Source organism: Oncorhynchus clarkii, chromosome 31, assembly GCF_045791955.1.
Source record: "Oncorhynchus clarkii lewisi isolate Uvic-CL-2024 chromosome 31, UVic_Ocla_1.0, whole genome shotgun sequence".
NCBI classification, from domain to species: Eukaryota; Metazoa; Chordata; class Actinopteri; order Salmoniformes; family Salmonidae; genus Oncorhynchus; species Oncorhynchus clarkii.
In genome coordinates, this window is record NC_092177.1 from 29,875,310 (window position 1) to 29,889,117 (window position 13,808).

At 44.2% G+C, this 13,808-nt stretch overlaps 1 protein-coding gene across 1 annotated transcript in view; it reads left to right on the top strand.

The window, feature by feature from the left end:
• The window catches only part of LOC139391159 (vascular endothelial growth factor receptor kdr-like), an 80,240-nt gene that overhangs the window by 32,578 nt on the left and 33,854 nt on the right, over positions 1 to 13,808 (top strand). The window contains exons 12-16 of the mRNA XM_071138720.1: positions 5,026 to 5,134; positions 6,307 to 6,594; positions 6,866 to 7,012; positions 8,187 to 8,315; positions 9,378 to 9,484. Of these exons, the coding sequence (XP_070994821.1) occupies positions 5,026 to 5,134; positions 6,307 to 6,594; positions 6,866 to 7,012; positions 8,187 to 8,315; positions 9,378 to 9,484 (780 nt within the window). The remainder of the gene's footprint in view (positions 1 to 5,025; positions 5,135 to 6,306; positions 6,595 to 6,865; positions 7,013 to 8,186; positions 8,316 to 9,377; positions 9,485 to 13,808) is intronic.

A 13,808-nucleotide genomic window follows, 5' to 3' on the forward strand; every position in this document is an offset into this window, starting at 1 on the left:
AATATATGGTAAAGGACATTTACTGTATATTAGTAGGTATATTTACGACAAGGAATCTCACTTTATTGTATACACTGTCTTAACTGCCAGGCATTTTTAAGCAACTCACAAGTCAATTCATATATACAGTAGTCAGCAACAAATAGACCATCAAATCTGTCATTATTTGCTTTTGATTAAAAGAAGCCCCTTAGCCTTCAATTATAGTCAAAGCAAGTCGAGCGCCAGAACTGCCATGAAGAAAAAGCATTTTGGCTCTCTTCAGGGCTGCTCTCCTGAGTCGTTCATTCGTCTGCCCTTCAACTGACAGACACCATTCATTTCACCCTGCTGGAGTGAAAAACACCCTCAGACAAAACGCAGGTCCTTGGATCTAAAGAAGCTAGGCCTGAAGCTCCAGCCAAGGCTCTGCCTGCTCTGCCAGAGAGCAGCGTTTATTCTGACATCACCGGATCATTGTCTGTTGGATCACTGAGGGCTGTGGAGCTCTGTGTAGATAGCACAATACAGCCATATGGCTCAAGCCATGCGTGTGCAGACAGAGGAGACTGACCTTTTATAGGTTCCCTCCTAACTCCACTGACCTGTGAACAGATCAGCTGTAATACGCTGAAAACAAATACGCTGTCACGCCCTGACCTTAGAGATGTCTCTATTTGTTTTGGTCAGGGTGTGATTTGGGTGGATTTCTATGTTTTTTTGTGTTTCTATGTTTTGGCCGGGTATGGTTCTCAATCAGGGACAGCTGTCTATCGTTGTCTCTGATTGGGAATCATACTTAGGCAGCCTTTTTCCCTTTTGTCATTGTGGGAAGTTGTCTTTGTTAGGGGCACTATAGCCTTTGTAAGCTTCACGGTCGTTTTTGTTATTTCTTGTTTTGTTGGTGACATTTTAACAAATAAAATAAAATGTACGCTCACCACGCTGTACCTTGGTCTCATTCCGACGACGATCGTGACATACGCTGAAGCCTAGTAGGCTGACCACACCGCTAGTGTCACGTGCCCGAGCGTTGCAAAATAAATGTAGAAATCTATGTTATTCAATTATTTCACCCACACTGCTCGTGCGCGCCAACAAGCGTCTGCGTTGCCAAGAGCTAAAATAGAAGTCATTCCTATTTCTGACTCAGATCACACTGCAAGTCCTGCCACTCCCATCTCCTCATTGGTTTATAGAAGCAGGTACCCACGTGCCATCTCCTCATTGGTTATACCCACGTGGGTGATTGAAAGACTAAATGTTTTTCCGGTTGTCGTGGTAATACTATGAAAAAGCCGGGAAGGAGGAGAGATGACTAGAAACGATTCGGTTGGACGTTTTATGTGTGGATTCATTGTCGGAGTAGAGGATCTTGTGCATTTCAGGTAAAATAACAACTCAATGTTTATATCCCAGGACAAATTAACTAGCAACACCAGGCTAGATAAATAGGACAAATTAGCTAGCAAGTGCAAGCTAATTAGCTAAATTGCCATACATGTTTAATGCTTTTCGACCTGTCCCCAAATGAATGTCATTGGTTCAGAGTTTGTTTTTATATTTTAACCTGCGTGTCGTGATCGCGTTTGGTGTAGGGGGACAAAATACATTTATGCACGATGGCGCACTCGCACAGCCGGTTAGGGTTCCGTGTAAGACTAAAGCACTCCTTAACTGTTTCTACCCACAAGCCGTAAGACTGCTGAACAATTAATCAAATGGCCACCCGGACTATTTACACTGCCTCTACTCGCTGTTTATTATCTATGCATAGTCACTTTGCAAGTTACCTCGACTAACCTGTACCCCTGCACATTGACTCGGGACCGGTACCCTTAGTATATAGCTTCGTTATTGTTAAGTAATTTTCTTGTGTTACTTTTAGATTTTAGATTTTTCACTTTAGTTTATTTAGTAAAAACTATTTTTCTTGAACTCCATTGTTGGTTAAGGGCTCGTAAGTAAGCAATTCACGGTAAGATGTACACCTGTTGTATTCGGCGCATGTGACATATAACGTTTGATTTGATTTGAAAATATTGAAACTAAGTTTGGAAATTGGAATAATATGTTATTTTCATTGTTTTTGTCATATCTGTATTAATATGGTATAGCTGAAGGTAATGGTTACATCTCCTCTCACTAAAAATGGCCCACATCTTGGCATGCGTTCCCAAAGCTGAACATGGAGACTGTAGACATTGCAGCACATATCCTAGGGGAGCTTGTTACCAAAACCATTCACCCCAAACGTAATTAAGTGCAGGCCTCAACTGCTTTCCCCAAAAGCCTATTGGATTAGTTGAAAGACAGCCGTTCCAACACACTGGGTCAAATTGGGGCATAAATCCAGTCAGCATATAAATATTTCAACAGCACAAGCAAACCAACCAGTGAAGAAAATACTGGTAATTAGCCATTACCCAAACACTTATACTGGTGTAGTAAACTTTTATTAAATGGTATTTCTCCTGCTTTACCCTAAAGGGAGATTTATGAAGGCGTTTCCCCCGGCTGATGATACATGGTTGATGGCATTTAGAATCATGCTAATTGTATACATACACAAGTAGTAATAGAGAGCCTAGACCTCATTCACTTCCAGCACTACCAATCTCTGTTTGACATAAATAGGGAGGCACTCCTTATTTACAAGCGCTTGCGGCCCAAACACCGGTGCTTTATAGGGGTGAGGACTAAGGGTCAGTGATAACAAGCGGCAGTTTAAAAGAGAGGGATTTGTTGGGAGTGAATTCCTCTCTGTCACCCCGCATAAATCGCCGTGCCCCGTGAACGAGAGTAAAGTGTTGGTCAGGGCTGCAGGGCTGGCCTCAGAGGGTCTCAGTGCGTCTGGTCAAGTCACCACTTAGGGACAGAGTGCACTTTCTGAAACAACTGTTTTCCAGCTCAAGTTACATTTATCATTGGTAATGGCAGAAACGCAACACCACACAACTACTCCATCAATACTCTGACCAATGTCATAGCAACTCAGGGTAGACAACGTAACACAACTTTAAACAACTTAGCTAGCTTTTCCTTCCAAAGATGTTTAAACAGTGCACAATATGAGCTGGGACTTTGAAAACGTACTGAAACAGTGAAAATGTGTCACACACAGTCAAGTCTCATGACCAAAGCCCTGTTTCTGAGGGTCAGAGCACAATGCCGCTAGAAACCCAGGAAGTTGACAATACAGCTACAGCATTCAGCACCTTTGATGTAGCTGCTCTGAAAACAGATGTCGTTCTGAACACAAAACAGAACCCCACGCGATCTGGCCCCTTGCCCAAATCTTACTCACTATTATGTCTACTTAAGCCGTTAAATGGGTTCCACTCCAACGGCGATAGAATCTAGTGTGGCATTGTAAATGCTCTTCGGGAAATGACATGGAGGGCCAGGCACTCGTTCTGGGGAGCGGTGCTGCTAGGAGAGACGCGGCAGGTTTTAAAAAGTCCAGATGTATCCTTCCATTAATGTGAACTAACTGAAGAGAATTAAACAGGCTTAAGGCAGACCTCTGACCCACCTGCTAATGGCAAATAACCACACTGGTGTTGATGGAAAGTCTTCTGAGGTACAGTACCACTCAAAAGTTTGGACACACCTACTCATTCCAGGGTTTATCTTTATTTTTTGCTATTTTCTACATTGTAGAATAAAAGTGAAGACATCAAAACTATGAAATAACACATATGGAATCATGTAGTAACCAAAAAAGTGTTAAATAAGGTAATCTGATGCAGCATTCCATCATGCTCCTTTTTGGTCAAATAGCCCGTACACAGCCTGGAAGTGTGTTAGGTCATTGTCCTGTTGAAAAACAAATAATAGTCCCACTAAGCACAAACCAGATGGGATGGTGTATCGCTGCAGAATGCTGTGGTAGCCATGCTGGTTAAGTCTACCTTGAATTCTAAATAAATCACTGACAGTGTCACCAGCAAAGCACCATCTTACCTCCTCCATGCTTCACGGTGGGAACTACACATGCGCTGATCATCCGTTCACCTATTCTGCGTCTCACAAAGACGGTTGGAACCAAAGAACAGATTTTGTGTTTCTTGGCCCAAGCAAGTCTCTTCTTATTATTGGTGTCCTTTTGTGTCCTTTTGTAGTTGTTTCTTGGCAGCAATTCAACCATACAGGCCTTATTCAACCAGTCTCCTCTGAACAGTTGATGTTGAGATGTGTCTGTTACTTGAACTCTGTAAAGCATTTATTTGCGCAGCAATTTCTGAGGCTGGTAACTCTAATGACCTTATTCTTTGCAGCAGAGGTAACTCTGGGTCTTCCGTTCCTGTTGCGGTCCTCATGAGAGCCAGTTTCATCATAGCACTTGATGGTTTTTGCGACTGCACTTGAAGAAACTTTCCAATGTTCTTGAAATTGTCTGGATTGACTGACCTTCATGTCTAAAGTAATGAAGGACTGTCATGTCTCTTTGCTTATTTGAGCTGTTCTTGCCATAAAAAGGACTTGGTCTTTTACCAAATAGGGCTATCTTCTGTATAACACCCCTTATAACACCTTATCACAACACAACTGATTGGCTCAAATGCATTAAGAAGGAAAGAAATTCCACAAATTAACAAGGCACACCTGTTTATTGAAATGCATTCCAGGTGACTACCTCATGAAGCTGGTTGAGAGAATGCCAAGAGTGTGCAAAGCTGTCATCAAGGCAAAGGGGGGCTACTTTGAAGAATCTCAAATATAAAATATATTTTGATTTGTTGAACACTTTTTTTTTGGTTACTCCGTATGTGTTATTTCATAGTTTTGATGTCTTCACTATTATTATACAACGTAGAAAATAGTAAAAATAAAGAAAAATGCTTGAATGAGTAGGTGTCCAAACTTTTTACTGGTACTGTATATTGAAGCCAATCGGAAAAATGTTCATTAAGCTTTATTTATACAGGTTAATCTCACTGAAGTTAAATCTATTTTGCAGGAGACACATGTACAGCAGATAGGTACAACATTCGCTGGCTGTACTGTAGATCTAATGGTTGACTTATTCTCTCTCCTCCATAGACTGTGAGTACGCTAGTGGTGGGAGCGGCTCACATCTCGGGGATCTACTCCTGCGTGGCCGAGAATGAACTTGGCAACTGCACACTGAGAACCATTTTCTATGTGGACGGTAAGTGGGTCAACCTAACACTACACAGCGTGGGGAGTTGGTTGAAAGAACAACATTGGAGATTTTTTGTACAGCATTAGGTCAAAATGCTGGTTGTTTTTTATTTCTACGTGCCAGGCGTGCAGAATAGCTGTAACATACATGACGTTTAGTTTCCAATGACTTACACATATGCACTGTGATCGCGAGGCGATCGCTAGAATGCACAGGATGTATTGTGTAAAAAGGAGAGCTGCTCCGAGTGGACATTAATTGAAACCGCTTGCATGTCCAGCCGCAGGCAGGCTTCAGGACCGAACGGAAGAGGCAAACGTCCTGAGCCATATGCTACAGTCTAAAAACCGCTTTGAGCATTCACTGTAGCGCCGGCAGGTCATTCATCTTCTTCTCTGAGCCTGCTGCTGCATAATTCACTTGTTATATGTATCTGAACAGTTCCAAATGTTGATGAAATGAACATTTCACCTAGTCCAGTTGTGTAATGACAAGAGAAATCAGCTGGCTGGCCATGCAAGCAGTCATCATTTTTGTCCTCAGAAATTACAAACCTGAACGATTTGAAGTTGAAAGCTGATTGATGGTAGTTTGGAATTGAGAATGGTGGTGACACTGTGATTGGGGACACTGCTGATGATGCCAAACTCTGAAGACCCGGATAAGAATAAAGATCATTTTCAGGAAGAAGCACTGCAATGTACCACCATTCCTGAGGTGGAGGTGACTGAGAGTGCTGGATTGCTGCTGAAAAAGAGGATGGCGGAATTGTAATAACAGCGGTCTTCTTTTACGGAACACAGAATTCTTCCCAGAGCAGTCTGGCTCCCCTCAGGCCCGGCCCCCAGACTGATTCCTAATGGACAGTTGTAGGCCACCCATCAGCGTTGCTCGCCGCACACCGCCAACCTGCTTCCAATTAACACAGTGATGACACAGGAAATAACTGCAAATTTGAAATTCCTAACATGGTGATGTGCAGCTTGATGTTTTAGAGATGTACTTTCCCAGGATAGGACAGCTTCAGTCAGCTGACTATCTCATGCTACGTGTCTATCTCCCTTAGTGAGAAGAGAGTTGTAGTAACATAGATGCTCTTGTAACCCACTTACATACTGGAAGAAAAATGCTGTAACACTCCTTATGACCTAATGTGTTTTTCCCCTCTCCCCCACCAGATCACCCTCAGCACCTGGCCATCGAGCCCCAGACTGCCATCGAGGGTGATGACGTCACTCTGACTTGTCGCGGGACTCGGTACCTGTACACAGACCTGCAGTGGTACAACCCTCAGAACTACACTGTCACCCCCGCCAACATCACGGCCCTGCAGCTCAGCCCCTACGCTATCTCTCTCTCCCTCTCCCTGCACAACGTGTCCAGGAGTCACACAACAGGCTACCAGTGCTGGGCGGGTAACCTCCACAGCAAGAGGGTCATAGTCCAGACTGTGCTGACTGTGGATGGTGAGTAGGAGACAGGAGGAGCATTGCCTGCTGGGTGATCAATGAGGTCTATCAGAACAGTAATTGCCGCACCACTGTCATGTCATACGGGTATTGCTCAACTCTTTCTAAGAGCAACATGGTTGTATTACATCGCATTTTGGTAAAAGGTGACTGTTCCTGGATATAATCACACTTGTGATTATGCAACCCAGTAGGGGGATGAGTTTGTCTGGGAAAGTCTTGAAAAGCAGAGTGATCTAATTCAGATATGTTTCTGTGGTTGATGCAGAGAGGAAGAGGCCGTGGCTGAGACAGAACCTGACCAATCAGGATGTAAACAGCAGCAGTACTCTGACTATGGCCTGCTACGCCCTGGGTATGCCGCCACCCTACATCACCTGGTACAAAGACAAGCTACCAGTACAGGAGGGTCCAGGTAAGAACTGCTGGAAATGACTCATGATTAGGGGCCCCGAGGTTTCCATTGTCGGGCCCTACTCATTGCTTTTAGTGTTTCAATTTAAATTATTATACAAAATTCTTGAAAATAATAGAATATTATATACAGTATATGGTGGATACAACCTCAGCTCTGCAGATTTTGCTGCGAAGAGGCAAAATCATTAGATCACTTGTTTTGGTATTGCCCGTACATAGCTTGTTTTGGTCACAGGTTCAGGAATGGCTGAAGAATTGAAACATTAAATGGAGCTAATGATGGGTGATCAATCAGTCAATCGATCAACAATATAATAATACTCTTAGCAAATGTACAATCTGTCGAAACTATGAGAATAGAAAGGTTCAGAACTTGTGTGAAACATCCTAGCACAGTTGAAAGATATATGGCAATTATAAATCAAAACTGGATGGTCTTCAGAGATAGATGGGAGGGGTTTAGGGGAGCTGATGCTGGAAGTAGAAGACTAGGTATTGTTGTCCATTTAGACAAATGTAAGTTTGAGGTGTTCGGAGCACAAATAAGAACATTTGTGAGACTCAGAAAAAATGAAAAGATGCTGGAGGAGTGCTTGACGCCTCTGTCAAGCATGGTGGAGGCATTGTGATGGTCTGGGGGTGCTTTGTTGGTGGTAAAGTGGGTGATTTGTACAGGGTAAAAGGTATCTTGAAGAAGGAAGGCTATCACTCCATTTTGCAACGCCAATCCATACCCAATGGACGGCGTTTAATTGGTGCCAATTTCCTCCTACATCAGGACAATGACCCAAAGCACAGCTCCAAACTATGCAATAATTATTTAGGGAAGTAGCAGCCAGCTGGTATTCTGTTCTATTCTGTTCTATTTGGTCTTGTATGTCAGTACAATACTTATTTTCCACCATAATTTGCAAATAAATTCATAAAAAATCCTACAATGTGATTTTCTGGATTTTTTTTCTCATGTTGTCTGTCATAGTTGAAGTGTACCTATGATAAAAATTACAGGCCTCTCTCATCTTTCTAAGTGGAAGAACTACTTGTTTCTAAGTGGGAGAACTACTAAATACTTGTTTTGCCCCACTGTGTATATACCCCCCCACTCCCAAAAATGTGTTTTATTATAATTCTCTCCATAAAATCTGAGCTGTATACTTCATGCTGTGTTCCAGGTATTACTCTGAGGGAGGATGGGGTGCTGACGATCGAGAGAGTGAAGAAAGATGATGAGGGCTTGTACGAGTGTCTGGCCAGCAACAATGAGGGGAGTGTGAAAGCCAGCGCTGTCGTCACTGTCGTGGGTGAGACACTTACCTCTTTATTTCCGTCATGGTCAACGAATCTAACTAAGGTACATTAACCACACCAGTGACCAAACACACCCTGAACTCAACCAGCACAACCACAGCCGGACCAATCACAGCTCTTGGCAAAACTGGGCTATGTTTTCTTGTCACCAGTACAAATAGCTCTGGCCAGATTCAATATGAAAACCCTCCCCAGAGAGAGAAGCCAAGAGTCTGCCAAGAATGCCCAGCGAATTCCTCCACTGGCTGGGGGGGGGCTCATGGAGCTCTGAGGTCCCCACCCATGGGACGTGACCTGCAAGAAGTGTGTGAAGAGTTCCCACTAATGACTGTGGGCACGGCCAGGGGAGAAGTTCTCTCGTTAAAGAACCATGGGACTGGAAACATGATGACACAGACTGGGAGGAAGGGGGGAGAGGGGGGGGGGACAAGGTCATGTGACTTATTCTGACGACTAGACTTGGCACCAGACATGAATTCCTGTTCGCCTAAAAAATGTCAATTTCCCTCAACGTCCAACCCCAGTGTCAGCCCAATCCATTATATTACTAGAAGAAAATGTCAAAAATGTGGCATTACTCTATCAAAACTATTTGACAATTTCGTAAAGCTTTATGAATGTGAGCTGACTAGGACAGTGAATGTTGAGATGGATAGTTAAGAAAACAGTTTAATGTGAGATGAATGTGCAACAATGTCGGATGCATAGCCCCAAAAAAACGAAGAAATAAACAATGGAGTGTGTTTTGACTTTTAGTGCGTACCCAACTTGTCGGAAATGAGTTAATCTAGCAAAAAACGAAGAACTTTCAGAGAAATGCGTTGTTTAATTCCCGTCCTTGCAATCACTCGGCAAAATGGACTTTCAAGTTCTGCATAAGTAGGTCAGTGTCATGTTAGTCTAATATGTCGTAATACAAACAAAACCATTCCTCTGTTGTGTATGTCCCTGTATATATGTGTTGCCAGTTATCATATCGTATTAATTTTTCAACAAGCATATAAAACACCCTATGCAACAACAGTTGACTAATGGTTCCTGTGGTCTCCTTCCAGGTGATGAGGGGAAGCCCAACATTGAGGTGATCGTCCTGGTGTGTACAGGAGCTGCTGCCACCTTCCTCTGGCTCATGCTCATCCTCTTCATCCGCAAGCTGAGGAAGGTAACAAGAGATCTCCCTGCAATCACAGCTAGTTCTCCTGTGTCTCTTACTCTTCTTGACTGTGAAGACATTTGAGAGTGTAAACTGTTTGGATACTGCACTGAGCACTTTGCTCACCGCAGCATCGTGCCATTTAAAAAATGCTCTTCTCAAGACCTATTCAAACACCCACACTACATTTTTAAGGGTTTTGTATGTGTTTCAGGAGTGGAAGCAATCTTGCTATGCAAATTCCACGAACTGCCATCACTGAGTCATTTCTCTTGTGAAATGCAAATCACTTTGAATCATTTTATCTCTATGTTTACGAGTTCCACATTTCCTGACATTGGAGAAGTGCTTGTGTACTGCATGTTGAGAAAGAATAGGTTCAGAGACAGCTTCTGTCTCCAAGCAATAAGACTGCTGAATAGCTCAGCAATGGCTACCTACACACTGACTATCTGCACTGACTCTATGCACACTTATAGGTCTCTATCCACACACTCACACACACTTCAAATATAATAAAATAAAGTTGTATTTGTCACATGCGCCCGAATACAACAGGTGTAGACCTTACCGTGAAGTGCTTTCTTACAAGCCCTTAACCTACCATGCAGTTCAAGAAATAGAGTTAAGAAAATATTTACTAAATAAAATAACATTAAAAAGTAACACAAGAAAATTACATAACAATAGCGAGGCTATATACAGGGGGACCGGTACCGAGTCAATGTGTGGGGGCACATGTTAGTCGAGGTAATTTGGACATGTAGGTAGGGGTAAAGTGACTATGCATAGATAATAAGCAGTGAGTAGCAGCTGGAGTCTCTGTAACACCTTACGGTCAGATGCTGAGAAGTTGCCATACCAGGCGGTGATGCAACCGATGCTCTCGATGATGCAGCTGTAGAACCTTTTGAGGATTTGAGGAACCATGCCAAATCTTTTCAGTCTCCTGAGGGGGAAAAGGTGTTGTTGTACCCTCTTCACAACTGTCTTTGTGTGCTTGGACCATGATTGTTCATTGGTGATGTGGACACCAAGGAACTTTAAACTCTCAACCTGCTCCACTACAGCCCTGTCGATGTTAATGGGGGCTTGTACAGCCCTCCTTTTCCTATAGTCCACAATCAGCTCCTTCGTTCCTTTGTCTTGTTCCTTTGTCAAATTGAGGGAGAGATTGTTGTCCTGGCACCACACTTCCAGGTCCCTGACATCATCCCTATAGGCTGTCTCATCGTTGTCAGTGACCACTGTTGTGTCATCGCAAACTTAATGAGGGTGTTGGAGTCGTGCTTGACCAGGCAGTCATGGGTGAACAGGGAGTACAGGAGAGGACTGAGCACGCACCCCTGAGTGGTCCCTGTGTTGACGATCAGCGTGGCGAATGTGTTGTTACCTACCCTTACTACTTGGGGGCAACTCGTCAGGAAGTCCAGGATCCAGTTGCAGAGGGAGGTGTTTAGTCCCAGGGTCCTTGGCTTATTGATGAGCTTTGAGGGCTCTATGGTGTTGAACGCTGAGCTGTAGTCAATGAATAGCATTCTCACATAGGTGTTCCTTCTGTCCAAGTGGGAAAGGGCAGTGTGGAGTGCGATTGAGATTGCGTCATCTGTGGATCTATTGGGGCGGTATGCGAATTGGAGTGGGTCTGGAGTTTCTGGTATGATGGTGTTGATGTGAGCCATGACCAGTCTTTCAAAGTACATCATGGCTACCGACGTGAGTGCTACGAGGCGGTAATCATTTAGGCAGGTTACCTTTGCTTCCTTGGGCACAAGGACTATGGTGGTCTGTTTAAAACATGTAGGTATTACAGACTCGGTCAGGAAGAGCTTGAAAATGTCAGTGAAGACACTTGCCAGTTGGTCCGCACATGCTTTGAGTACACATCCTGGTAATCCGTATGGCCCCGTTGAAAGGTCTTGCTCACATCGGCTATGGAGAGTGTGATCACACAGTTGTCTGTAACAGATGATGCTCTCCTGCATGCTTCAGTGTTGCTTGCCTTGAAGCAAGCATAAAAGGCATTTAGCTCATCTGGTAGGCTTGCGTCACTGGCCAGCTCGCAGCTGGGTTTTTTGTAGTCTGTAATAGTTTGCAAGCCATGCCACATCCGACGAGCGACAGAGCCGGTGTAGTCGGATTCAATCTTAGTCCTGTATTGACACTTTGCCTATTTGAGGGCATAGCAGGATTATTTATAAGAGTCTGGATTAGTGTCCCGCTCCTTGAAAACGGCAGCTCTAGCCTTTAGCTCGGTGCGAATGTTGCCTGTAATCCATGGCTTCCGGTTGGGATATGTATGTACAGTCACTGTGGGGACGACATCGTCTATGCACTTATTGATGAAGCCGGTGACTGAGGGGGTATACTCCTCAATTAAATTGATTTAAGTTTGCCTGCATTAAAGTCCCCGGCCACTAGGAGTGCCCCTTCTGGATGAACATGTTCTTGTTTGCTTATGCCCTTATACAGCTCGCTGAGTGGTCTTAGCATCAGTTTGTGGTGGTAAATAGATGGCTACGAATGATATAGATGAGAACTCTCTTGGTAGATAGTGTGGTATACAGCTTCTCATGAGGTATTCTACCTCAGGTGAGCAATACCTCAAGACGTCCCTAATATTTGCACTAGCATTTATTAACAAATAGACACACACACCCCTCGTCTTAACAGACGTAGCTGCTCTGTCCTGCCGATGCACGGAAAACCCAGCCAGCCATATATTATCCATTTTGTTGCTCAGCCATGTCTCGTGAAACAGAAGATATTACAGTTTTTAATGTCCTGTTGGTGGGATAGTCTTAATCGTAGATCGTCCAGTTTATTTTCCAATGATTGCATGTTGGCCAATAATACGGAGGGTAGTGGTGGTTTACCTACTCGCCTGCGAATTCTCACAAGGTACCCTCCCCCATCCCCCCTTTTCTCAGTCTTTTCTTCACGTGAATGACAGGGATTTGGGCCTGGTCTTGACAAAGCAGTCTATCCTTCGTGTCGGATTCATTAAAGAAAAATCTTTGTCCAGTTCGAGGTGAGTAATCGCTGTTCTGTTGTCCAGAAGCTCTTTTCGGTCATAAGAGATGGTAGCAGCAACATTATGTACAAAATAAGTTACAAACAGCGGCATTATTCTGAACACTTACACTCTCATTCTCGCGCGCACACACACACATATACACACTCACATACATATACTGACGACACAGACACTAACACTTTCACACACACACACCCTCATGGACAAGTACAACCAGTCCTGCTATGCCCTCAGTAAGGCAATCAAACAGGCAAAACGTCAGTACAGAGACAAAGTGGAGTTGCAATTCAGCGGCTCAGACAAAGGTGGCAGGGACTCCAGACAATCACGGATTATAAAGGGAAACCTAGCCACATTGCGGACACTGACGCCTTGCTCCCAGACAAGCTAAACACCTTCTTTGCTCACTTCGAGGAAAACAAAGTGCCGCCGCCGCGAGCCACCGCCTCTGGCCATCTCTCCCTATCCCAGTCTATGGTTACCACTTACCAAAGAAAGCGAATTCAACGGCTTAGACTCGAGACGTATGTGGCAGGGACTACAGACGGATTATAAAGGGAAAGCTAGACATGTCACGAACGCGTTGCTCCCGGACAAGCTAAACACCTTCTTCGACTGCTTTGAGGAAAGCACTTGATTTGTTTTTGATTTGACTAAATGACTATCACCGGTAGCACTCATTTCTGTCATCATGAAGTGCTTTGAGAGGCTAGTTAAGGATCATATCCCCTCCACCTTACCCTACACCCTAGATCGATTACAATTTGCATACCGCACCAACAGATCCACGGATGAGGCAATCGCCTTTACACTGCACAATGCCCTATCCCATCTGGACAAGAGGAACACTTATGTAAGAATGCTGTTCATCGACTACAGCTCAGCCTTCAACCCCATCGTATCCTCCAAGCTCATCATTAATCTCAAGGCACTGGGTCTGAACCCCTCCCTGTGCAACTGGGTCCTGGACTACCTGATGGGGCGACCGCAGGCGGTAAAGGTAGGCAACACCACTGCCGCTATGCTGATCCTCAACATGAGGGCCACACAGGGGTGCATGCTCAGCCCCCTCCTGAACTCCCTGTTTACCCATGATTGCATGGCCACGAACGTCTCCAACTCAATCATCAAGTTTGAAGACGACACAACTGTGGTAGTAGGCCTGATTACCAACAACGACGAGACCCTGGCGGAGTGGTGCCAGGAAAATAACCTCTCCCTCAATGTCAACAAAATGAAGGAGCTAATCGAAGACTTCAGGAGAAAGAAGGAGGAGGGCACCCTCTTCCACACCTA